Raw genomic sequence first — 25,822 nt, 5'->3', positions numbered from 1 at the left:
AGGCGGACACACACACAGGCGGACACACACATACAGGCGGACAGACAGGACGGACACGGACACACACAGGCGGACACACACACAGGCGGACACACACACACGCGGACACGGACACACACACACAGGCGGACACACACAGGCGGACGCGGACACACACACACACAGGCGGACGCGGACACACACACACACACAGGCGGACGTGGACACACACACACACAGGCGGACGCGGACACACACAGGCAGACACACACAGGCGGACGCGGACACACACACACACATACACAGGCGGACGCGGACACACACACACACATACACAGGCGGACGCGGACACACACACATACACAGGCGGACACACACACACACACACAGGCTGACACACAGGTGGACGCGGACACACACACACAGGCGGACGCGGACACATAGGCGGATGCGGACACACACACACACAGGTGGACGCGGGGACATACACAGGCGGACACATAGGCGGATGCGGACACACACACAGGCGGACGCGGGGACACACACACAGGCGTACGTGGACACGGACACACACAGGCGGACACACACGCACACAGGCGGTCGCGGACACACACGCACACAGGCGGACACGGACACACGCACACAGGCAGACACGGACACACGCACACAGGCAGACACGGACACACGCACACAGGCGGACGCGGACACACACAGGCGGACGCGGACACACACACACACACACACAGGCGGGCGCGCACACACACAGGCGGGCGCGCTCACACAGGCGGGCGCGCGCACACGCGGCGGGCACACGCGGGCGGGCGGGCACACACACGCGGGCGGGCGGGCACACACGCGGGCAGGCACACACACACACACACGGGCGGGCACACACACGCGGGCGGGCACACACACACGCGGGCGAGTACACGCGGGCGGACACACACGGGCGGACACACACACGCGGGCACACACAGGCGGGCAGGCACTCACACGGGCACACACAAACACACGCGGGCACACACACACACGCAGGCACACACGCAGGCGGACACACACACACGCAGGCGGACACACACACCCAGGCGGACACACACACCCAGGCGAGCACACACACACACACGCAGGCGGGCACACACACAAACACACGCAGGCGGGCACACAAACACACGCAGGCGGGCACACAAACACACGCAGGCGGGCACACAAACTCACGCAGGCGGGCACACAAACACACGCAGGCGGGCACACAAACACACGCAGGCGGGCGGACACACACGCAGGCGGGCGGACACACACACAGGCGGGCGGACACACACACACAGGCGGACACACACACACAGGCGGACACACACACACACGCGGGGGGACACACAGGCTGGCGGACACACACACACACACACACAGGCGTGCACACACATTCGGGCACACACACACACACACACACACACACACACTCACACACACACACGCGGACACACACGCGGACACACACACACACACACACACAGGCGGACACACACAGGCGGGCGCACACACACAGGCGGGCGGACACACACACACACACACACACACACACAGGCGGACACACACACACACACACACACACATAGGCGGGCGGACACACACACAGACACACACACACACACACAGACGGGCACAGGTGGGCACACACACATGGGCACAGGAGGGTACACACACAGGCGGGCACACACAGGCGGGCACACATGGGCACACACACATGCAGGCACACACGCACAGGCGGGCACACATGGGCACACACGCACAGGCGGGAACACATGGGCACACACGCACAGGCGGGCACACACACGGGCACAGGTGGGCACACACACAGGCACGCACACAGGGGCACACAGGGGCACACACAGGCGGGCACACATGGGCACACACGCGGGCACACACACGCGGACACAATCACACACTCACAGGCGGACACACACACACACACACACACACAGGGAGGCGCGGGCGCAGGAACACACAAACCATCTTCTGTCATGTAGTTTTTTTGTTTTTTTTCTGGGTATGCGGTAATGTGGATGTTGAGTATAGATCAGGGGCGGCCAACTCCAGTCCTCAGGGGCCACCAACTCCAGTCCTCAGGGGCCACCAACTCCAGTCCTCAGGGGCCACCAACTCCAGTCCTCAGGGGCCACCAACTCCAGTCCTCAGGGGCCACCAACAGGTCTGTTTTTCAGAATATTCCTGCTTCAGCACAGGTGGATTAGTCATTCTGACTGAGTCACTGATTGTAGGAATATCTGATTTGTTGGTGGCCCTTGAGGACTGGAGTTGGCCATTCCTGCAGTAGATAAATTCCTATGTAGATACTTGTGCTTTACCGTCTCTGCTGTTACCATTTTCAGGTGACCTCTTTGCCCTTCTGGTTGCCCAAACCTCTGAGCCCTGCCACTGGGCGGGAGCTTCAGCGACTTTCCTACCTTGGTGCATTCTTCAGCCTTTCAGTCTTTGCTGAGGATGATGTAAGTCCCTATTGTTGGTCCCTATTGTTGGTCCCTATTGTTGGTCCCTATTGACGGTCCCTATTGACGGTCCCTATTGACGGTCCCTATTGACGGTCCCTATTGACGGTCCCTATTGACGGTCCCTATTGACGGTCCCTATTGACGGTCCCTATTGACGGTCCCTATTGACGGTCCCTATTGTTAGTCCTAACTTCTCCTCTTGCAGTTTGTCATAGAAACCGCAGCATTTCATTCACTTCGTGCTTTGTTCTTCTCTTTGCAGAGTAAAGTAGTTGAAAAATATTTTTCCGGACCAGCTATTACTTTAGAAAATACCCGAGTGGTCAGCCAGTCTTTGCAGCATTACTTGGAGTCCGCACGGGTCAGTAATCTCAGCAATAATGAAGTAGACACCCCTGTACTGTACATACTGTAAATGAAATAGGATATTTATTTAGTAACTTAGGTTCATGCAGACAAAGTTGCTTGGAGTGATACTTCTTAATGTACTAAAATGAGAGTTCTTCATGGATCTAGTTGTTGGACACAGTACATCTGAAGAAGATATAACGTTGGTGCATGTTTGGGAATAACTATTGAAAGATCACAAACTTTACTCTCTAGCAGGGGTGAGCAAACTTTTCGGTTCGCGCTCCCCCCTCCCTACGCCACCCCCTCCTTACGCCACCCCCCTTTTTACCTGCTCTCGGCCTTCGCAGCGTCATATAACACAACGTCAGGTGGCGCGTTGCCATTTGACCCATTGACGCCTCATTGTCAGGGCGTTGCCGAAGAGCCAGCTGAGAGCAGGTAAGAGAAGTAACAGAGGCCTTGCGCTGTCCCCCGGCATTTAATTTCTATGCCTGGGGGAAGAGCGCGGGGCCTCTGCAGCTGCCGCACCCCTCAGTTTGCGCACTCGTGCTCTATAGCAGCCAAATGAGTTTGAGCTTTATACACTAAAATAGATTAGTAATAAAGTTTGCTAATTGTTACTGTGGGGCAGCTTTGATTCTGTCCCTGTTTTTGTTTAAACACAATCCTTTTAAGTAGTGTGTAGACGTGTGCTGCATCTCAGCCAATGATTTTGGGGCATCGTCTCTTTGCCGAGACATGCTTTATTTTAACAAGTCGGCAATCTTCAACTGTAATTTCTATTCAAAATGATCATCCGTAAATACCAGGATATTGCATGTGCACAGTTCTGTCCCTTTTCTGTGTTCCTTATTGCCTCTACATTAGTGTGTGTGATCTTTCTCCTTAACACTGGAAGGGCTTGCAGTCATTTACAAAGTTTATATAAGTGTCATTAATAATTTCCAGCAAGAATTGTTCAAGATTCTGCATAGTATCCTGCTGAATGGGGAGACCAGGGAGGCCGCTCTGAACTACATGGCTGTTCTGGTTACATCCAACATGAAGAAGGCGCAGATTCAGGTAAAATTCACTCGTCAAAACATTAAGTTCAATTTCTCCCCTCTGAGTGTCAATTTTTAATAACTTCTTTTCATCCCTCGTTCTAAATCTCAGACAGACGACAGACTGGTGTCTACAGATGGGTTCATGCTGAATTTCCTCTGGGTGTTACAGCAGCTGAGCACCAAGATCAAGCTGGATACTGTAGATCCCATGTACATTTTCCATCCTAAGTGTCGCATAGCATTACCTAACGATGAGACGCGCATCAAGGCTACCATGGAGGAAGTGACCAGCTGGATGTCTGACCTGAGTAAGTGCCACTGCTCTTAGGTTTGTAGCCAACTCTTGAGTAGATGTGAGGGCTGCCTGAGCTCCCATGCAGCAAATGAGAACTCATAGCTTCATTGTTTAATATATAATGCTTGGCAACTATGTAATTTCACATTCATTTTATTCTCTTTTGAAGTGGAAAAGTCTTACTGATAACATTTAGTTTAATAAGCCAGGAGGATGCTCTCACATGCTAACTTTTTTATTATTATAATTAATTAATAGATCATAAGAATACTTTTGGAGGTTATTTGCTTTTTCTTTTCTTTTTTTTTTTTTCAGATCAAGATCCATCTGTATTTTCGGAGCCCAAGTTCCCTACCGAGTGCTTCTTCTTGACACTACATGCTCATCATCTTGCTATCCTGCCCAGTTGTCGGCGCTACATCCGTCGTCTACGGGCCATCCGTGAGCTAAACAGGCGAGTGGTTCTGTTTTTCCATTCCCTCATTCCCAGTCTGCCAGAGACAAGTTCCCCATCTCCCCCATCTCCCCCAATTTATAGGACCAAGGCAAAACAATCCTGTAATTTGTAACTGCATTTGTGAAGCTTTTGTATTTTAATGGCGCGGCACACTGCAGCATTGAAGCAGCACACGTGCCACACAAACGCCTGCTCCGTACTTTTTGAGATCAGGGGCAGGCAGAGTCCTTGAGTTTTCCGCAGCGCTTGTGTCTCCTGCTCTCCAATACCCCCCTGCTCACTGAGTTAAAGGAGCATGTGCTCAAACCTAAATATGCTGAATGATTTATTTTATTTTCCCCATTGGTGGGAAGTAGGGGGTATATTGGGAGCTGTACCGTGTTCATTTGAGCTCTGGGGCCCCCGTGCTTCTCCAGATACTTGACTCCGTACTGCTCCCTTGCGGGCCAAAACGGAAGCCACAATAGATGTCACAGCTCCCTAATGGCCCGTGTGCCATTTAAGCCGCCATTTCCATAGCCCGGCCAGAGCTGCTACTAGTACTCTCTAAGGAGGGAAGCGGGGGGTCCCGGGAGCTGAAATAAACGCGGTTCTGCTCTGGAAACACCCCCCCCCCCTTCCCTTTCACACACGATTGCTGCTTTAACGTGTCAGTGCCCGTCACAGTACGCCTGATCCTGCTTTTGAGTAGGATCGGGGATGCTGTTTTCAGTCGGTGATTGATAGGTTAAGTCACCGCCGCAACACAGGCGCCAGAGGAGATTTCTGTGCCCTCTATTGAGCTGCGCCCGGGCAGCTGCCCCCCTCGCCCCGCCCTAGTTCCACCGCTGCATTCAGTAATTTAGAAGGTATTTTTCCTGTCTTCTTCCCCTGTTCTTAACTTGCTTGATTTTGGTGAACCAAAAATGTTACTATGAAATGACTTTAGGGGAGACCTTTTTCCTTCCGGTGACCAGGCTCATTTGTGCTATATAGACGTTCGCTGGTCTCTTCCCACTCATTCTCATGTAGCTTGTTTGGCTTTTCAGGACCGTGGAAGAGTTGAAGAACAATGAGAGTCAGTGGAAAGACTCTCCCTTGGCTGCTAGGCACAGAGAGATGCTGAAACGCTGCAAAACGCAACTCAAGGTCTGTTCAGACGTTGTCTCCATTTTAGCTCTGTCACATTTACAGCGAATATTGCAATCTGAAAAATCCCAATGCTATGCCGGGAACTCCAGCAGTGGGAACTGAAGTTGTACCGATATTTTATGGCTTGTGAACGGTCACTTTTTTTTTTTTTTTTTTTAAAGTGTTTACCGTTGTCCTTCCCATTGTAGAAACTGGTCCGTTGCAAGGCTTGTGGCGATGCTGGCCTATTGGATGAGAGTTTCCTCAGAAGATGTCTCAATTTTTATGGCATGGTAATACAACTCATACTGCGCATCATGGATCCCTCCTATCCAAAGTGAGCCCTGCTTTTGTTTTATGGTGTGTGGGGGGGGCGAGGGGGGGGGGGTTTGAAAATGTGGGGGGAGGTGTGAGATGCGATATTTATTTATTTTTTAATTCAAGAGATCGTATCTGTCTGCGCATCGTTTTCGGTAGAATTATTATGAATAAAAACTTTCTACTGACTTGCCTTGCTTGTGGGTTTTGTACTAAAGGCTTAAAGCCCTATTTACTAGGGGGTGCTATTTCATAATACAGGGGTTCTCAACTCCAGTCCCCCCCCCCTCCATGCTTCAGCATAGATTGCTCAGTTGGAGAGTGGGTGGGGGGGAGGGGGTGGTCGTCGTGGTCTTGAGGACTGGAGTTGGGAACCCCTTGCTGTAATATCTATGGAATGGGCCATAGTCTGTCTTCTATGGAACAGCACCGCTTAGTAAATATGCCCCATAGTATATTCTTCGTACTGCTTGTAAAGCAGATGCTAGAATGTTTAACACCCTTGTTTTGTGTATGTTGCAGCCACTCGGTCTGCATCATCTTAAAGCATTCGGATGTAAGCATCATTATAGTGGCCTATTGCCTTCGTTGCTGCTATGTCCAGTCTCTTTCAGATCACATTTGTAAGGATTTTGTCCATGGTTTTTTTTCCCCCCCCTCTGCCAACAGTATCACGCTGCCTTTAAACCTGGAGGTTCCCAAGATGTTTGCAGCACTGCCAGAGTTTTATGTAGAAGATGTAGCTGAATTTTTGTTTTTTATAGTACAGTAAGTACAAAAAAAAAATGTTAATGAAGCTTCGTGTTATCAAGATGTCCAGATAATTTGATTAGCTTTTTATACTTTATTTGAATGGAGGAATTGAAACGTCCATAGAAATATCTCTAGTCTGGAAGAGAAACAATCTAGTTCTGACCAGGGCAAACATTAATCAAGCTGCTCCAGATATTTGGTGCTTCAATAGTTTTTGTGGGGTGGGGTGGGGGGTACAGAACGGAAACTGGGGAAGTGGGGAAGGGTTGTCGAGGAGTCGGGGAACCGTTACATCCATCTTTTTCTGGTATGTAGTCGTTTGTTATAGTTACAATTTCTTGCACATTCATTGTCATAACCTCTATTATCATTGTGGTTGTGAGTGTAGGTTGTTACCCCATGGTGCCCAAGTTGCAATAAATGTATACATTGTATGCTGTGATTTTTTATTTTATTTTGCATTTTGCCACACTTTATTTTATATCATGGGGAAGTTCTGGGGCCGACTGTTTCAATAGTTTGTTTTGTAACGAATTGGAAAATACCTTTTTATTTGGGATTCAGACTTGGTTGCTCTTGATTTTTTTTTTTTTGTTAAAAAGCTCATTTATGAACCTACAGTGCAATCACTGTAATAGTTTGGTAACAATGTAAACCCCACACACGCTGCCGGTTTAGTTTTATTAACGGCTTGTGTGGTTTCTCTCTGGTCGATGTTGATCTCGCTCCCTGTTGTCCTCCCAGATACGCCCCTCAGGTTCTCTTCGAGCCCTGTACACAAGATGTTGCGACCTTCTTGGTGATACTACTGTGTAACCAGAACTACATCAGAAACCCTTACCTTGTGGCCAAGCTGGTGGAAGTCATGTTTGTAACCAATCCTGCCATCCAGCACCGGACTCAGAAGTTCTTTGAGTTGATAGAGAGTCATCCTTTGTCCACAAAGCTGCTTGTGCCCTCACTGATGAAGTTTTATACAGGTGAGGAAACGAGAGCTCAGCAATAGTCGTCCGTACCAGTCTGATCTTACAGTCCGTACCAGTCTGATCTTACAGTCCGTACCAGTCTGATCTTACAGTCCGTACCAGTCTGATCTTACAGTCCGTACCAGTCTGATCTTACAGTCCGTACCAGTCTGATCTTACAGTCCGTACCAGTCTGATCTTACAGTCCGTACCAGTCTGATCTTACAGTCCGTACCAGTCTGATCTTACAGTCCGTACCAGTCTGATCTTACAGTCCGTACCAGTCTGATCTTACATAGTAGATGAGGTTGGAAAAAAGAAAAAGACGTTTCCATTAAGTTCAACCTAAGCTAAATTTAGACGACGGATACTTTATCCTTTATTTGTATATACAGTATTTTGATCCAGAGCAAGGCAAACAACCCCCCCTTACCCCCCCCACAGTGACACATTATCCAATTATATCTTATATGGGGACAAATACATTCCTTCCTAACTCCAATAATGGGAATCAGATTTCTCCCTGGATCAATATCCTTCCCATATTTACTTATTTGGAATATTCCTGTATACCTTTCTAAAAATATCCAACCCCCTTTTTTTTTTTTTTTTAAATTGAGCACATTTATTGTATCGGCCATCACAGTTTCCATGGATAATGAATTCCACATTTTACCTGCCCTTTAAAAAAAAAAAAAAAAAAAAGGATCTGGAAAAGGATCTGGAAACTTTGGCTGATAAATTGCGTCTCCAATTGGCCTGCCGGCTCCCCATACCCAAACCTCCATTCTTCTGCAGTGATTGTCACCTGGGGAGTCTCCTTGCAGACATACTACCTCCACTACGGTTTGCACTCATACTCCTCTTAATGGCTGACGTGTTGTATATGCTGTGCGGCCTGCCTGCACTCGCTGTATACACCACTCTGTGATAAAGGAATTGCTGTACCCCTCTCCTCCTCCCCTCCCCCATCCCCACATTTTCTTTCTTTTATTCCCATTTTCTCCCTCAATATATATGTATATTTTTTTTAATGCAAAAATCAATACGAATTAGAGTATTTAAAATATAAATGGCATAACCAGAAGTACATTCGAAGTTCTTATTTCTGCGTGCGTCTTTGAGAAATGTCGATCGGTTATGATGCTTTTTAATGGACCTACATAAGGAGTTGTTCAGAGAATAAATGGTAGTGCACAGATGTAGTGTGTGACATTGCACCCAGCGATAACAGAACATATCCTGTTCTAACTCCAAATATCATAGTTTCCGTAGTATTCAATGGCAGTGATGGTGCAAAATATCACATGCATGATCATATCCTTCCAGAGGGAGCGTGGCAGCTGTGTGGCGAGGTTAATGTAATTACGAGACCTGTGATGCTTTGTAAACTCTATCCAATACCATTTTGCCTCCAATGTTGGTCCATTAAAGCACATCACAACCTACAATATTAAAAACTTCCTGAAGATAATGTGATTTGGGGGGGGGGGGTGGGGGGGTGGGGGGTTGGAGGGAGCGTTTGCAGTGACTGTGTGCACCCCATGCTTGCAGGGATCTGCAACAGTGATCTCTTGCATTAACCACGCTGCGCTGACTGGAGTGAAGTCTGGTGTTATGATTTTCTTGCCGTTTGCCAACTTACCTGCAGCTTCAGAGAACTGGGGCTCTCGTGTTTTGTAAGCTGCTTCGAAGTAACACGGACAACATGGGTACTTCTCTGGGGCTTTGCTCGGCTTTCTGATCCGTTTACTTTTTGGGTTGACGGTTAATGAAGATGCTTTCTCTTGATAGATGTTGAGCACACTGGGGCTACCAGCGAATTCTATGACAAATTCACCATTCGTTACCACATCAGCACCATTTTCAAAAGCCTCTGGCAGAATGCGGCTCATCACGGCACTTTTATGGAAGAGTTCAAGTGAGTGGCGTGGTTGTGGCAAGCGAAAGTTCAAGGTCAGAGTGGATTAAAGCCGCAAAACGCAGCACACTGCAAATGTTCTATTTATTTTTTTTATTACTGTATTGAAGCAGGGGGTCTCCTGAGCTGAACTGTGTTAATCTCAACTCTGTGGCCCCCCTGTTTCCAGAGATACATCCACGGGGGGTGCCGGTGTCTGTGGATTTTAAATGTACAGGTCACACGGGTCAATAGGAAGACGCAAGGGATGATGTCACCACCTCCTATTGGCCTGCGTGACGCAGGACATTTAAACGCCGCTATTTCCTTTGGCACACAGTTCCCTGGCTGCAGACACTGGCACTCCCTACGGAGATCAGTATCTCGGGAAAAATTGGGTCCCCGGACCTGAAATGAACACCGTTCTGCTCCAGAGACCCCCTGCTTCAATCCTGTAATAAATAAATGTAATCGCGCAGTGTTTTGTTGCATGATTTTTTTTCAGCCTTTTTCTTTCCAGTTTGAAATCACACCTTTTGTCAACGTGTGTGGTTTTGTTACTGCTGAGTAACGAACCTTTCTCGTCACGCACTTTCCATCAGTATTGGTTGTTATTGGAAAGCAGAGACTGAGACTGACACTGACGTTTCTGTTGTAGCTCTGGGAAACAGTTTGTTCGCTACATTAACATGCTGATAAATGACACCACGTTCCTGCTAGACGAAAGCCTGGAGTCCCTCAAACGGATCCACGAAATGCAGGAAGAGATGAGAAACAAAGAGCACTGGGACCAACTGCCCCGGGTGAGATACAAAGCCCCACATCTGATATTGCAGCCATTCACTGCCCTTATTAAGCTGTATGTGTTAACATGCAGGATAGCAGCATAGATCTATATTTAGTGATGCTGCAGACAAATTGTTAAGGCCGTCATTTGCCACTGCTTCTTTTAAATCCAACTCCAAGCAATACAGAATATATGTAAAACGAAACGCTCTAAAAGAAATATTGTATTATGCCCATTTAAAAAAAGGCAGAAATAACCTTAACCAATATGGAAAGCCGTTAAGGGGCAGATCCTCACACTGCTTTTGTGAAAACGCACACCAGGCATTCCTAAACAGGTTATGTATGGCTAATTTGGTTATCTGTTAAGAAACTTAAGAGGCTCATTATCTTTCTTTATATAGAGCACAATCTGCATTTTCCTTACACTGCTTCTGGTGATCTCTTATCGCCTTGTTTTTCAGGACCAGCAGCAAGCTCGGCAGTCCCAGCTGGCTCAGGATGAGCGCGTCTCCCGTTCATATCTCGCATTGGCAACAGAGACAGTGGACATGTTTCATATTCTCACCAAGCAAGTTCAGAAGCCGTTCCTGCGACCTGTAAGTGGCGGACTCTGCATTTCTGCCCTGCTACATGATGCTTTTGGCCTTTTTGAGTCTGCCCTCATATTCCCCATGTCTTCCCCCCGCCCCCCTCCCTTTACCTCTGCTGCACAGGAGCTGGGCCCAAGGTTGGCAGCCATGCTGAACTTTAATCTGCAGCAGCTGTGTGGACCCAAGTGCCGGGACTTGAAGGTGGAGAACCCAGAGAAGTACGGGTTTGAACCAAAGAAGCTTCTGGACCAGCTCACTGATATCTACCTGCATTTAGACTGTCCCCGATTTGCAAAAGCCATCGCTGATGACCAGGTGTGTGTATGTCAGCCAGTGAGAAATAAAACCGTGTCCTTTTTGTTTTGCTGTTCAAACCAGTGGAGCGTTACATCATTTTGTTAATGCCTTAAAAGATGTTGCATATAAAGGTTGAATTAGTGGGTGCTTGGTAACGGCTTCATGCTTTAGTTCCTATTTTGCAGATCCTCTTATCTGTTACTTTGAGAGATGTCTCCAGGATGAACGACTCATTAAATATTAATTGCGTTATAAGCCTTGGCCACTATTTGTCTGCTAACTGCAGCATAGTGTATTGCCAGTGCACAAAATATGTTGCCATTTGAGTTGAGGAACCTTTAGTTAATTTGCCTTGAACCATTTGCAATGCGGCAGCCTGAAGCCCAGTAAGTGCCTGGGCCCCACATGTTAAACACTGCAAGCATTGCTGGAGGCCTTCCCTTTCCTGCCAGTTGGGAGTTTTGCAGATGGCAATCCTTGCAATTAGGTACCACTGCTGGTATTGTTGTGTAACAGAAACCCCAAGTAATGCCACGTAGCACCCTAAATCCAAATTGTTGTGGTTTTATTTTTATTTTTTTAAGAACTTTTTTTTTATAATTATGTGCGTTACCTACTCCTTTCCCATAAATACAGTATATTGTGGGAAAGAGCAACCTCCGAGAGGAACATGACATTGTCAAAACTGAAAAGGCATTTCTATTTTCATTTATTTATTTGGATTTTAACCTCATCTTTATCCTTTCAAACCCTTTTGGATGTAGAGACTAAAAGTGCACTATGGCCTACCCTACAGTTTAGGTTTTAACCCATACTGACCTCTTTCAAGTGAATAACCTTACTGCCCCATTCAGTTTGCCTGGAGTCGAGCCTCTATATGCTGTTCATCCAAGGTCAGCGATAAATACAGCTCCCTGTATGCCTTCAGCTGCCCCTATTTCCCACATTGGTAATATCCCAACTGCATCCTTTGTCAGCATCTGCTTTATTTGTCTCGTTCTTTCCCATCTGTGCGCTACATACAGCTAGCTGCGGGCATCCCGACTTCCCCGCACACAATTTATGCTGGGATTCACAACGGGTATGCGATGTGGAGTATCGCAGCTCAATCATGCATTAACTGCAATTGGCTTGAATGGTAGTTTATACGGGATTGTGGTGCGATGCCGGGTATTGGCGCTTGGTCAATCTCTACCGTAGTCTACAACGGGGGGCAAATGCAGTCCTCAAGAGCTGCCAACAGGTCAGGTTTGCAAGATATCCCTGCTTCAGCCCAGGTGCTTCAGTCGAAGACTGCACTAGCTGTGCTGAAGCATGGATCTCCTGCAAACATGACCTGGGGGTGACTTTTATGGACTGAAGTTTCCCCACGCCTGGTCTATAGATTTCCAAGTAGAGGTGCAATATAAAATTGTATACATCGTATTAATCTGTTCTCTATACGAGTGTTGTGTATACAGCGCTGTTAGATTAGCAAGAACTGGTTTTTAGCAGTGAGAAAAGATGGAAGAAAGTATATAGTATATTAACTAACTTTTGCCAATCAGTTGGTCTGTGAAGGAGGCTCCCTAATGGTCTTTTCGTCTCATTCTTACAGAGGTCTTACAGCAAGGAGCTCTACGAGGAGGTGATTTCCAAAATGAGTAAAGCTGGGATCAAGTCGACTATTGCCATTGAAAAATTCAAGCTGCTGTCGGAGAAAGTAGAGGAGATTGTGGCAAGGAATGCTCGGGCCGAGATAGATTACAGTGACGCGCCAGATGAATTTAGAGGTGAATTACTTGTAGACACTTGTATGGGTTACTTGAAAAGTTCTCGGTTTGCAGAGGCCTGTGCCATTATCGCCATCAGTCAATGTCTGCAACTGAGCCTGCTTAGAAAACGTTTATCCATCTAGGGATGTAACATCTCGTAATGTGCTTTAATATAAAAAATATCAGCCCCGGGTGGGATGCGGTTTGTGATTTAATGATAAAATAAATGTGTAGACTGATGTAAACATTTGAACCAAAATAAAATGCTTTGCAGGTAGTCGCATTGCGAGAAGAGTATCAGGTTTATCATGTTGACCTTTAAAGCCGGTCTCTGTCTATTAATTTAGGATTGGCCTAGAAAAGTGCAAAGCAATGCACTGTTTTAATCTGCCATTTGCAAGTCTGGATTCAAATCAACATGTATTTTCAGTTACATTAAAAAAGCAGCATCAAATAGCAGTGTCTGTTAAGCATTAACCAAATAGTATAATCCTTTTGCAATGGAGTTTTTAAAAAACACATTTTAATACAGGTGTTAGGTGGAGAACGGGCACAAATAATCAGGATTGCCTTGTGTGCAGGGGTCCCTTCCAATGTGTAACAATGTTCATTTAACGTGACCATGTATCTGTCATCCTAACCGTGCCCAGGACATTCCTGAAAACCAGAGGTAACTCTGTGTATTACGTCCTGGTCAAACATTTTATAATTAAAATGTGAACGTTGTAAACGTATATTCCCGACTGCTTGCCCTGTGCTTCTCTTCTGTATTTTTGATTGATTTTATCTTTATTTTGTATATATTTTTCTGTGTCGTATTCAGATCCCCTCATGGACACCCTGATGTCTGAGCCTGTGAGGCTTCCATCCGGAACAATCATGGACAGGTCCATCATCCTGAGACATCTTCTGAACTCTTCCACGGATCCCTTTAACCGACAGACACTTACAGAGAACATGCTTGAACCAGGTACAAAACATCACGCCTCAAAGAGCCTGATCACATTTAGACCTAAAGTCTGCGTGATTATGACGAGAAGTTTCTCTTGACCCTTTAAGTCCTCTAGCGCATGGGTGTGCAAACTGGGGGGCTCATGATTTTCCAGGGGGTGCGCGGCGGTTGTAGATGCCCCGCGCTCTTCCCCAAGGCATTTAAATTAAATGCTGGGGGATCGCATGAGGCCTCTGCAACTTCCCTTACCTTGTCTTTGGCAACGCGGCGTCACGTGACCCCACGAAGACGGTATGGAGAGCAGGCAGGTGGGTGCAGCAGGGAAAGTTTGCGCTGCCCACTAGCGCTTCCCTTCACATCGCGCCCTGCGCGTCTTGGGAACGCAGGACATGATCTAATCTGAAGAAAGCACTCTGTGGACGTGATGCACCCCCTGGCGTGCCATGACGTAGTGACTCTGTCTTGGGCCACACAAATGGTTAAAGGTGCCATCCCACATAGACTTACACAGCAGGCTTAGCAATAGTGCCCAATGTCATGCAGTAACTGCAAAGGCAAACAAGACCTTATCTTGCATTAAACGGGCAATTGATGGAAGGGAAGTAAACATAATTATGCCCCTTTACAAAGCACTAGTAAGACCACACCTTGAATATGGAGTACCATTTTGGGCACGACTCCTTAGAAAAGACATTATGGAACTAGAGAGAGTGCAGAGAAGAGCCATCAAATTAATAAAGGGGATGGACAATCTAACTTATGAGGAGAGGCTAGCTAAATTAGATTTATTTATATTAGAAAAGAGGCGTCTAAGAGGGGATATGATAACTATATACAAATATATACGGGGGCAATACAAGGAGCTTTCAAAAGAACTATTCATCCCACGGGCAGTACAAAGGACTCGGGGCCATCCCTTAAGGTTGGAGGAAAGGAAATTTCACCAGCAACAAAGGAAAGGGTTATTTACAGTAAGGGCAGTTAAAATGTGGAATTCATTACCCATGGAGACTGTGATGGCAGATACAATAGATTTGTTCAAAAAAAGGTTGGACATCTTTTTAGATGGAAAAGGTATACAGGGATATACCAAATAAGTAAACATGGGAAGGATGTTGATCCAGGGATTAATCCGATTGCCAATTATTGGAGTCAGGAAAGAATTATTTTTTCCCCTTAATGGGGTTTTTTGTTTGCTTTCCTCTGGATCAATAAGTAAGTATAGATATAGGATCAAGTATCTGTTGTCTAAATTTAGCATAGGTTGAACTTGATGGACCTATGTCTTTTTTCAACCTCATCTACTATGTAACTATGTATGTGTGCTATGCATAGATCTTGGTTCCTTTAGTCCCAGGAGGGGCTGAACTCCTTCCCTGGGTGGGAAGGCACTGACTGACTGATCCCTCTGTCAGTCTCATCTGTGAGACTCAGGAACCTCTGCTCTGTCTGTTTCCTTGGTCAGCCCAGTTGTGGACTAAGGAATCTCTCTTCCTGTCTCAAAGGCAGGCTTTTCTAACCAACCTCTAAATCAGCCAGGTGGTGTTGGTTAATTGACTACCAGCAGTTAACCACCACACTGCTGGATTAGAGGCACCTTTTTGAACAGGGACAAATCACCTGTTACATGCCATAAAACAGCCTATTGTATGTATGTCTTTATTTATATAGCGCCATTAGTGTACATAGCGCATTGTAGTAATACACGTGACAATCATATGAATAACAAACAATAAAAGTAACAGATCATGGGAATAAGTGCTTCAGACTTAAAAAAGTAACATTTGTTACTTTTATTTGTAACAAAAGTAACATTGATACGGTTTCACACAAGTGGTTGGTGTACAAAATAAAGAAAATTGGACTCAGTAATAATATATACACCTGGATTGAAAACTGGTTAAAAGGACAGACAACAGAGGGTTGTCATAAATGGAACTTTTTCAGGTTGGACTAAAGTCGTGAGTGGAGTACCTCAGGGATCGGTACTGGGACCCCTGCTTTTTAACTTGTTTATTAATGACTTTGAGGTTGGGATCGAGAGCAAAGTCTCCATCTTTGCTGATGATACTAAATTGTGTAAGGTAATAGAATCAGAGCAGGATGTAATTTCTCTTCAGAAGGAATTGGAGAGACTGGAAACGTGGGCAGGTAAATGGCAGATGAGGTTTAATACAGATAAATGTAAGGTTATGCATTTGGGATGCAAGAATAAAAAGGCGACTTACAAATTAAATGGAGATATATTGGGGGAATCCTTGATGGAGAAGGATTTAGGAGTGCTTGTAGACTGCAGGCTTAGCAATATTGCCCAATGTTATGCAGTAGCTGCAAAGGCAAACAAGATCTTATCAAACGGGCAATGGATGGAAGGGAAGTAAACATAATCATGCCCCTTTACAAAGCATTAGTAAGACCACACCTTGAATATGGAGTACAATTTTGGGCACCAATCCTAAGAAAGTCATTATGGAACTAGAGAGAGTGCAGAGAAGAGCCACCAAATTAATAAAGGAGATGGACAATCTAACTTATGAGGAGAGGCTAGCTACATTAGATTTATTTACATTAGAAAAGAGGCGTCTAAGAGGGGATATCATAACTATATACAAATATATTCGGGGACAATACAAGGAGCTTTCAAAAGAAGAACTATTCATCCCATGGGCAGTACAAACGACACAGGGTCATCCCTTATGGTTGCAGGAAAGGAGATTTCACCAGCAACAAAGGAAAGGGCTCTTTACAGTAAGGGCAGTTAACATGTGGGATTCATTACCCATGGAGACTGTGATGGCAGATATAATAGATTTGTTCAAAAAAAGGTTGGACATCTTTTTAGATGGGAAAGGTATACAGGGATATACCAAATAAGTAAACATGGGAAGGATGATGATCCAGGGAGTAATCTGATTCCAAGAATTGGCAATCGGGAAGGAATTTAGTTTTCACGTTGAGATATCATTGGATGATATGACTCTGGGGGTTTTTTGCTTGCCTTCCTCTGGATCAATAAGTAAGTATAGATATAGGATAAAGTATCTGTCATCTAAATTTAGCATAGGCTGAACTTGATGGACGCATGTCTCTTTTCAACCTCATCTGCTATGTTGCTATGTAAAATTTTGTTTTTCTGGGCCAGCGATGTGCAAAGTGGGGGTGCGGGATTTGTTTGGGGAGGGGGGGGGCGCGCGGGCGGTTGCAGTGGCTCTGCGTTCTTCACTGAGGCTATTAAATGCCAGGGCATCGCGTGAGGCCTCTGCAACTCACTTTTCCAGGTTTCAGACGCGTTGCTGTGACGCGTCGCTGTGACGCGTCGCCATGGCAACGCAACAGCATGCGGAGTGACATAACACGTCCCTCTCCATGGCAACAGGGTCACGTGACCCCACGGCGTCATTTGACACCGCCAACCCAGGCAGGGGGACGCGAGAGCGATGGGGTAGGCAGAGGGGCGCAGCTCAAAGTTTGCGCTCCTCTGTTCTGGGCAAATAACCGGCTTCCCTTAAGAAATGTAACAACGTTAATGGCAAATGTTTCGCTTTCAAAGGGAGAAGCCGGGGAAACTCAAATCCCTCCCAACTCTAACTTTAAAAAAATATATACATAAATACTTGTGTCGGGTTTGAGTATTAAAGGCACAAATGACCTAAATGAGACCTCTTAAACATGTCGCTGAAATTGGTTTACTTTGCACTTGGGAGAGAGTGCCCTCTCACCTCCTCCCTGAGGTGGGAGCATCACATCGCTTCGTGTTGTGTTGCTGGCCATTCATTAAGTTTTGGTTTGGATTTATCAAATACAAGTCGTAAACAACAATTTTTTTTTTTTCAAGATTATTCACACCTCTCAATCCAGAATAATTGACAGCATTGGAGCGCTTGGTCAAAACCGGTGTCTGTACTTCATATCCAATTCATATTTTAGGTTGACACATACCACTGATTTTGAGGAAGAAACAATTGGTGAAACATATATTAAATCGACACATAAAAGGAGATATTGATGGTGAATAAGAGGAAACCTTCTGGAATTGGCTGGAATTTGGACTCCTGTCCCTTTCCTCTTTGGCCATCAAACTAGGAAATTGCTAGTGTCCTTATTCACAAGACTTCTGTTAAAACCAGTCATTATTGCTTGCTTTGCAGTGTCATTTTAGGGTGCGCCTTAATGCCTTAAAATGTAAAAGCTCTTAAAACATACTCTGGATTATGAAGCCAGCATTAAAAAGCAGGAAGCACGTTCCATAAAAGTAAATGGTTGCCCTTTATTGCAACTCAAACATAGTTTGTAACACAATATTCCTTCTGTGACCACTGTTTATTTGGCTACGGATGCCTATGATTCATAAGGGATAGGTGCATGCGTGTTTCTAAAGTGTTCTTGCTGTTAAAGGAGCAAACGCTCCCCCCCACGCTGGCCAATAGGAAGCCTTAATGGATGATTCCAAGCCTTCCTATTAGCTCGTGACGTGGGACATTGAAACCGCCATTATGATAGCCCCAGCCGGAGCTGCTGCCCGTACCTCCTACAGAGGTAAGTATCTCGGGAAGCAGTGGGTCCCCTGAGCTGAAATGAACGTGTTTCAGCTCTGAATACTCCCTGCTTCCCACTTACATAAAAACAAAACAAATTCCTTTTAAAGAAAGTAGGATTGTTGCTTTAAGTACTGTACAATCCCTGTACCAATGACTTGGGGGTACTTTTGTCAGCTGTTGCGGCTTATGTTTCTCAATGCAAAACTGATATACAAACGGTAGGTTACCATTTGTGTAAAACAAAAAGAATGTGAGTTGAATCATATTTGCTATGATTTTTAGATATGACAAAATACGGTGCGGTGCATGGGAACGCATTATCTGCAATCATTTTTCTACATGGAAGTAGTGCTCTGCTTTCTCCCTCGTTTGTCCTATGATTTTTAGGTCTGATTATTTTGACAAAGATACCTGGAAAGCTATTTCTAACACAGCGTGGAAGTGTCCGGATTAAATAACTGTGATTTGATCAGGTTAAATGACGCAATAAAATGATTATATGGGACAAAAGAACATTCAGCAATTTGTAGCATTCAAGCAGCAATCTACCCTGCCAGTGATTTGAGCTGTTAGACATCACTTAGGACAGGGGTGCGCAAACTTTTTGCCTTGCCCCCCCACCCCTTGCCGTTTCTTTGCCCCCCTTTCTCCCCCCCCCCCTCCTCCCCCTACACGCACCCCCCATATCTTGTCTGAAGCATCAAATGACGCCACGGTGTCATTTGACGCATGGCAACTCAGCGTTAAATGATGCTGCGGGGCAATGTGATGTCATGATGCGTGACCCCATTTGATGCCATGGCGGTGCGTCAACGAAGCCGACTGAACCACGGTACATCTAGTTGCAGAGGCCTTGCGCGGTCCCCCAGCATTTAATTTAAATGCCTTGGGGAAGAGCGCGGGGCCTCTGCAACCGCCGGCGCCCGCAAAAAATAAATGTCGCACCCCTGACCTAGGACATACCCAGTAGCGTATTAATGCTTTTTCTAGCAGGAGATGGTGTTCAGCGCTACATCAGTGGTGAACGCGATCCACTTCTGTTCACGTTACTGGGGGGGGGGGGGGCGGTCACAACCATGTGATTGGAAGACCAATCGCACGCGTGCGCCGTGGCTTTTGGGGGGGGGGGGGGGAGTGAGGGGAGGGCGGCAAATTAGAATGGGACAAAGTAAGTATTATCTAATGTCCGTAGAGATGAGACGGTCAGGAGTGGCCAACTCCAGTCCTCAAGAGCCACCAACAGGTCAGGTTTTAAGGATATCCAGAACAGAACAGTTAGCTGTCCTTTGCTGTCACTGAGCCATCTGTCCTTAAAACCTGACCTGTTGGTGGTCCTTGGAAACTGGGTTTGGCTGCCCCTGATCTAAGTTTATTTTGTTTTTGTTTTTTAATTTTTCTCATTTGACTAATGATGAGATCATAATTGTTACCGACAAATAACCGTAAATAGCTGATATGCTTGAATTCAGTGGCCCCGTCAAAGCAATGCATAGTAACCCCTTTTCATTTACTTTTTTAACAAGGTATAAATAAGACGGTTTCTTGAGGAAGCCAATTGTAATTACACTGATAAGAGGTTTTTTAGCATGTTGAAGACCATATTCAGCACAATTTGTATTGTATGCTTATCTTAAAGTCAATTTTGATTGGGATTGCACCTTTGAAACTTGATGTGTAGGATACATCTTAATGTAGTGGCAGGCTCCGTATGGATTAAAGCAGGGGTGCTCAACTCTAGTCAAGACCCACCAACAGATCAAGTTTTAATGATATTCCTGCTTCAGCACAGGAGGCTCAATCAGAGGCTAGCCTCGTAAACCACCTGTGCTGAAGCTGGGACTGATTGAGCCACCTGTGCTGAAACCAGGATATCTGGAAAACTTGACCTGTTAATGCATCTAGAGGACTGGAGTTGAGAACCCCTGGATTATAGAGTAAGTTTGATCTTTCTTAAAAATGGTGAATGTGTTGGCGCTGTAATCCTGTTATACAGTATGTGCCAGTAACTGTTTTCTGTAAACATAATGTATGAGATGTGTTAAGAATGGCGGCTTTTCTGTTCTGGAACATTTATAATCCTTTTACCCCACTGATCTCTGATCAGGGTCACTAGGCGATAGTAGTATTCTGTGCATTTAGGTTTGTGTGCCACTGAAGTCAATCCGTTACTTACATGTTATGCATATGAAGCCGTTCGTTCTCCAAGGTGCACCAGGGCTACAGCACAAGTGTGACTCCCCCACTCCGCTTATCTTGTGAACAGCCTCTCACTAGTACCCAACTCCAGTCCTCATGCGCCACCGACAGGTTAGATTTTCAGGCTATCCCTGCTTCAGTCTTCGACTGAGCCACCTGTGCTGAAGCAGATATATCCTGAAAACCTGACCTGTCAGTGACCCTTGAGGACTGGCGTTGGGTACCCCTGGTCTATGTTGTTCCAGTACGTCTGGTCTAGTAGATGTCCTCCTAAGCAATGAAGGGGTTTAAAAAATAAATTGATCCGTGATCTTCTGTTGACTATTTCTCTGTCTTTTGCTCAGTGCCAGAGCTGAAGGAGAAAATCCAGGCTTGGATGCGTGACAAGCATAACGCCGACCAGTGACGCAGTCATTCTGCGAGAGGTTTGTCATGACTTGAGAGACGGCCCACATCGGAAGAGACCCTGTACATATATTTAAATGATATCACAAGATTTGACATGCTCACCTGAAAGATGGAGAGGGGGTATATTTTCTTAAAGGGGCCAGCATTACAATACAGAAAATCAGTCTGTTCCATTTTCTCGCTTGGAGAGGGACAGGAAACATCAGGACGTCTGTCTTTCACTCTCACGCATCCCTCCCGACAAATCGATCACAAGCCAACAGCATCAAGATATCAGTTACGTGGTGTCTCTTCTCTGCTGCTACATCAATTTATTTTTGTTCCCCCATCTCTCTTCTCCTCCTCCCCCCTCCCCCACCCCCTTCTTGCTGGTTTGAGCATCCATCAGATAGGATGCAGAAAATGTATGAAACACAATAATGAATAAAAAAATTACCCTTCACCTTTTCCACCCACCCTATCCCCCCTTCCCGCAAGACACGCAACCTGTTTCAGGGACCGAGGCATCCTGCAGCAAAATGTGACACATGGAGCATATTTTTATAGTACTCAATGGTATATATATTTTTTTTTTTTTAGTTTGGTGTTCAATGACCAGGAATCTAGTATACAATATTTTAGCACGGGGGCTTGTGTGTATTTTTTTTTTTTTTTCCTTTTTTAGGAGTTTATGTACAGAAACATTTTGTTCTGGTATTTTTTAAAACGACAGCGCTGAGAAAGGTTTGAACTGTTGGCTCCCTTGAGATTTGGGGCGTGATCACATCTGCCAAGTTCCAACCCTCTCCCCTGTTTAGCAGATTTCCGCCGGCCTCCTGCGCATGGAGTACCAGTTTGCATCCATTATTTAGCCTTACCAAAGCAAACTGTGCCAGGGGTCTGGCATGTGCAAGGTTTTTTTCTTTTCTTTGTTTTTTATGAAACCTTTTTGTATTACTGCCCTCCATGGCATACTTGAATTCCTGTATTATCCTTGTGTGCGAAGACAGGAAAGTGTTTTAAAATAAGCCTGTAAAAAAAAAAAAAGGACAAAAAAAGAGTTTTTTTTTTTTTTTTTTCCCACCTTCCCTTAATTCCCCTGCAGAATTACCCCCTCCCCTCTTCCCGATCCGTTCCAGACCCTGGAAATACAATAAATCGTGAGACATTCAAAAGCAAGTGTACTGTGTATCTCTTCTGCCATCAATGATATACATGTTGGGGAAAGCACATCTACCGTCGGCCATGTAACTTGTGGTTGAATGGTACTAATGGCAGGAGCTAAAATAGTTTGACTAAGTTATAGCACACGGGCGGCCAACTCCAGTCCTCAAGAACCACCAGGCCAGATTTTAAGGATATCCCTGCTTCAGCACATGTGGCTCATTCAACAACTTAGCCACTGATTGAGCCACCTGTGCTGAAGCAAGGATATCTGACCGGTTGGTGGCTCCTGAGGACTGGATTGTAGCATAACTAATCTAATTTGTAGTAGTCTGGTTTTCCAAATGGCTATTTTTCATAGATAATTGGCATGGCTTTGATACCTTGTAGCGAACCAACATGAATGTGTACACTATATTTTTTTTAAGAACTCATGTTGGTCCTGCAACAAGTGTCCAATTCTGGACTAGTATGACTACTAGAGCATCGATCTATATTCAATAACAAAAAATTGCATTCACAGATAAATATTACAAACCCAACCAAAATATATTATTGATACACGTTAATTTAGTATTGCTACAATATCAGGCTTTTAGCTGTACCCTCTTACCGATTTGTATTTTTTACGAAACACTCCGATCTGTTTAAATCTGCATTTAAATATTAGCCACTGATTATATTTGTATTGCATGGATTTAAGAATCTTATTCTTCTAGCATTATATTCTGGCTTCAAGCATCATACACTGGATCCAGGGATCCTTCTGTTGCTTCCTTTCTGTTATAATTGTTTTAGAAAGATGGACTCTGGGGGCAGGGGGCGGGGGGGTGTATTTCAAGCAGTATTTCTGGTTTTCAACAGGTTTGGTTTGCTATAATGTAATAATAGGTGTAAACCACCCACCTCTTATAATGGTGTCCCAAAATGTCAGTGTCTCTTGAAGACAATCGACTGCAATACTTTTGTGGTCAAGGTGGCCGCGCCTGCACTTCAGCCAAAAGACTCCAAAGAGCGGTGAAAACGTCGATATTATACTCTCCATTACAACGGCACCTAAGACCATCAGGCATGTAGCTTATGATGTGTTCGCTGGAAGCTTGTGAAGCGAAACCGTAAATGGGGTTGAAATACACCAGTCTTCATTAGGTGCTGATGACTGAACTGTTCGAGAGCGAAGATCCAGATCCACGCAGGTTCGTTACTAACCTAACGAGTTGAGCGAGTCCTATTTTTGGAAAGTACAAAGTTACATGTACCGCCCCCTTGTACAACAGGTGGAGAGATACCTGAACACACTTGGTACCTGGAAGTATGCTATTTGTGATGGCCAAATGATTAAAATGAGCATAGTTCCCAGGTGTGTTCAGTATTCTTCTCTCTCCTGCATAATGATATTTCGGTGTCCGGTTGGGAGTTTTATTTTAGGTTGATTCAAGGTTGTGCTGATTTAAAATGGTGTTAAGCTTATGCTAATAGGATACAAAAAGTTATTGAGAACCTGCACTTGCCAGTCTTGGAAATGAAGTTTGCTTTAGTGCTGTGGTCCCGCGCCCTCAGTGCAGCGTGTAGCAACAATCTGCAAGAATTTGTCCTCGTTCAACTTGTTGCATTCACTGGAAGTGACCTCATGGATGTGGGTGTCTCTTCGGTGAATACCAGAAGTGACGTCCTGTCACGGGAGGCGGTGTGGAAGCCGGTATGATATGGCACATGTGGAGAGAGATGGTATATAACCCCCCCCCTTTGGGTAAGCCTGAGGAACGGGCTAGTGGCCCTGAAACGCTAGCGTAGCTCATTCCCAGCAATTATTTTGTGTCTAGGGAGTGGTTTCATTATGCCTGCTCTTTGGCTTGCTGTGATATTGTACAATTTACAATAAAGCAGCAGTACGGGTTCACTTTTTCAAAAACATTACAGGTTTGAAACAGGGGGGTCTTTAGCGTTGAACCCTGTTATTTTTTGAAGTGAAACTTCCTTAGTGGCGCCTCATTCGTGATGGGGCAAAAATGGATGGTGGAGACAGAAATGAAACGGATGTGACGTCAGTGCTGGCAGTTGAGGCCGGGCTGTGTTCTGGCTCAGCCCGACCCCAACACTGACATCACACCCGCTCCACAAATCAGATGCGGCGGCGGCAGCGATAGCCACCGGCGCCGCTCCTAATGGCCCCCGCTCCCCCCACATGGCTGATGACATATGCGGCGGCGGCGGCGGCGATAGCCGCCGGCGCCGCTCCTAACGGCCGCCATTCCCCCCGCACATCCGCTGCCAAGCCGCGCATGCTCAGTAATCATGGGGACTGGAGGAAAGCCACGCATGCGCAGAAGCGGTTGGCAGTGGCGCCGTTCCCCGCCCGCTGCCACGGCTGTTGACATGTGTCCCCGTCTGCTGCCCAGGACAGCAGAGACCGCCCGACCGGGACAGCCCCCCACCCACCCTTTCCTTACCCGAATGGGACCTCCCTCCCAGACCACACATGGGCCCGCCTAACTTCCACTACCGCTGCCATGCCGCGCATGCGCAGAAGCGGCTGGCAGCGGCGCCATTCAGCCCTCCAGTGACGCGGGCGTTTGCGGGCCCCCCAGGAAGCGGTGGTACAAAAACCCGGGCGCAACCCGCGCGGACCCCCACCCCGGACCCCCCACACACTGATGGACCCCCCGGACCCCCCACACACTGACGAACCCCCCCACACACTGACTGACCCCCCCACACACTGACGGACCCACCCCCAGGACCCCCCCACACACTGACAGACCCCCCCAGACCCCCACACACACTGACTGACCCCCCCCAGACCCCCACACACACTGACTGACCCCCCAGACCCCCACACACACTGAATGACCCCCCCAGACCCCCCCACACACTGACTGACCCCCCCAGACCCCCACACACACTGACTGACCCCCCCAGACCCCCACACACACTGACTGACCCCCCAGACCCCCACACATACTGACTGACCACCCCAGACCCCCACACACACTGACTGACCCCCCAGAGACCCACACACACTGACTGACCCCCCCAGACCCCCACAGACACTGACTGACCCCCCCCAGAACCCCACACACACTGACTGACCCCCCCAGACCCCCAAACACACTGACTGACCACCCCAGACCCCCACACACACTGACTGACCCCCCAGAGCCCCACACACACTGACTGACCCCCCCAGACCCTCACACACTGACCCCCCCAGACCCCCACACACACTCACAGTCACACGCACACGCACAGTCACACGTACACTCAGTCACACTCAGTCACACTCAGTCACACGCACACTCAGTCACACTCAGTCAGATGCACACTCAGTCACACTCACAGTCAGACGCACACGCAGTCACACGCACATGCATAGTCACACGCTCAGTCACACGCAAACGCTCAGTCACACGCACACTCAGTCACACGCACACTCAGTCACATGCACACTCTCAGTCACACGCGCACTCAGTCACA

At 46.6% G+C, this 25,822-nt stretch overlaps 1 protein-coding gene across 4 annotated transcripts in view; it reads left to right on the top strand.

Annotated features, from left to right (window-relative positions):
• UBE4B (ubiquitination factor E4B) overlaps nucleotides 1-22,363 on the top strand; it is a 59,510-nt gene extending 37,147 nt beyond the window's left edge. For all 4 annotated transcript variants that reach the window (XM_075603552.1, XM_075603551.1, XM_075603553.1 and 1 more), the window contains 16 exons: nucleotides 2,367-2,483; nucleotides 2,749-2,847; nucleotides 3,786-3,899; nucleotides 3,993-4,191; nucleotides 4,494-4,632; nucleotides 5,664-5,763; nucleotides 5,955-6,082; nucleotides 6,733-6,831; nucleotides 7,561-7,796; nucleotides 9,576-9,702; nucleotides 10,340-10,484; nucleotides 10,932-11,066; nucleotides 11,184-11,375; nucleotides 12,955-13,129; nucleotides 13,935-14,081; nucleotides 21,142-22,363. In XM_075603552.1, the coding sequence (XP_075459667.1) occupies nucleotides 2,367-2,483; nucleotides 2,749-2,847; nucleotides 3,786-3,899; nucleotides 3,993-4,191; nucleotides 4,494-4,632; nucleotides 5,664-5,763; nucleotides 5,955-6,082; nucleotides 6,733-6,831; nucleotides 7,561-7,796; nucleotides 9,576-9,702; nucleotides 10,340-10,484; nucleotides 10,932-11,066; nucleotides 11,184-11,375; nucleotides 12,955-13,129; nucleotides 13,935-14,081; nucleotides 21,142-21,203 (2,214 nt within the window). In that variant the 3' untranslated portion in view covers nucleotides 21,204-22,363. The remainder of the gene's footprint in view (nucleotides 1-2,366; nucleotides 2,484-2,748; nucleotides 2,848-3,785; nucleotides 3,900-3,992; nucleotides 4,192-4,493; nucleotides 4,633-5,663; nucleotides 5,764-5,954; nucleotides 6,083-6,732; nucleotides 6,832-7,560; nucleotides 7,797-9,575; nucleotides 9,703-10,339; nucleotides 10,485-10,931; nucleotides 11,067-11,183; nucleotides 11,376-12,954; nucleotides 13,130-13,934; nucleotides 14,082-21,141) is intronic.
• Nucleotides 22,364-25,822: the final 3,459 nt, after the last annotated feature.

This window comes from Ascaphus truei, chromosome 6 (genome assembly GCF_040206685.1).
Source record: "Ascaphus truei isolate aAscTru1 chromosome 6, aAscTru1.hap1, whole genome shotgun sequence".
Lineage (NCBI taxonomy): Eukaryota > Metazoa > Chordata > Amphibia > Anura > Ascaphidae > Ascaphus > Ascaphus truei.
This window is presented reverse-complemented; position numbering and strand designations above follow the sequence as displayed.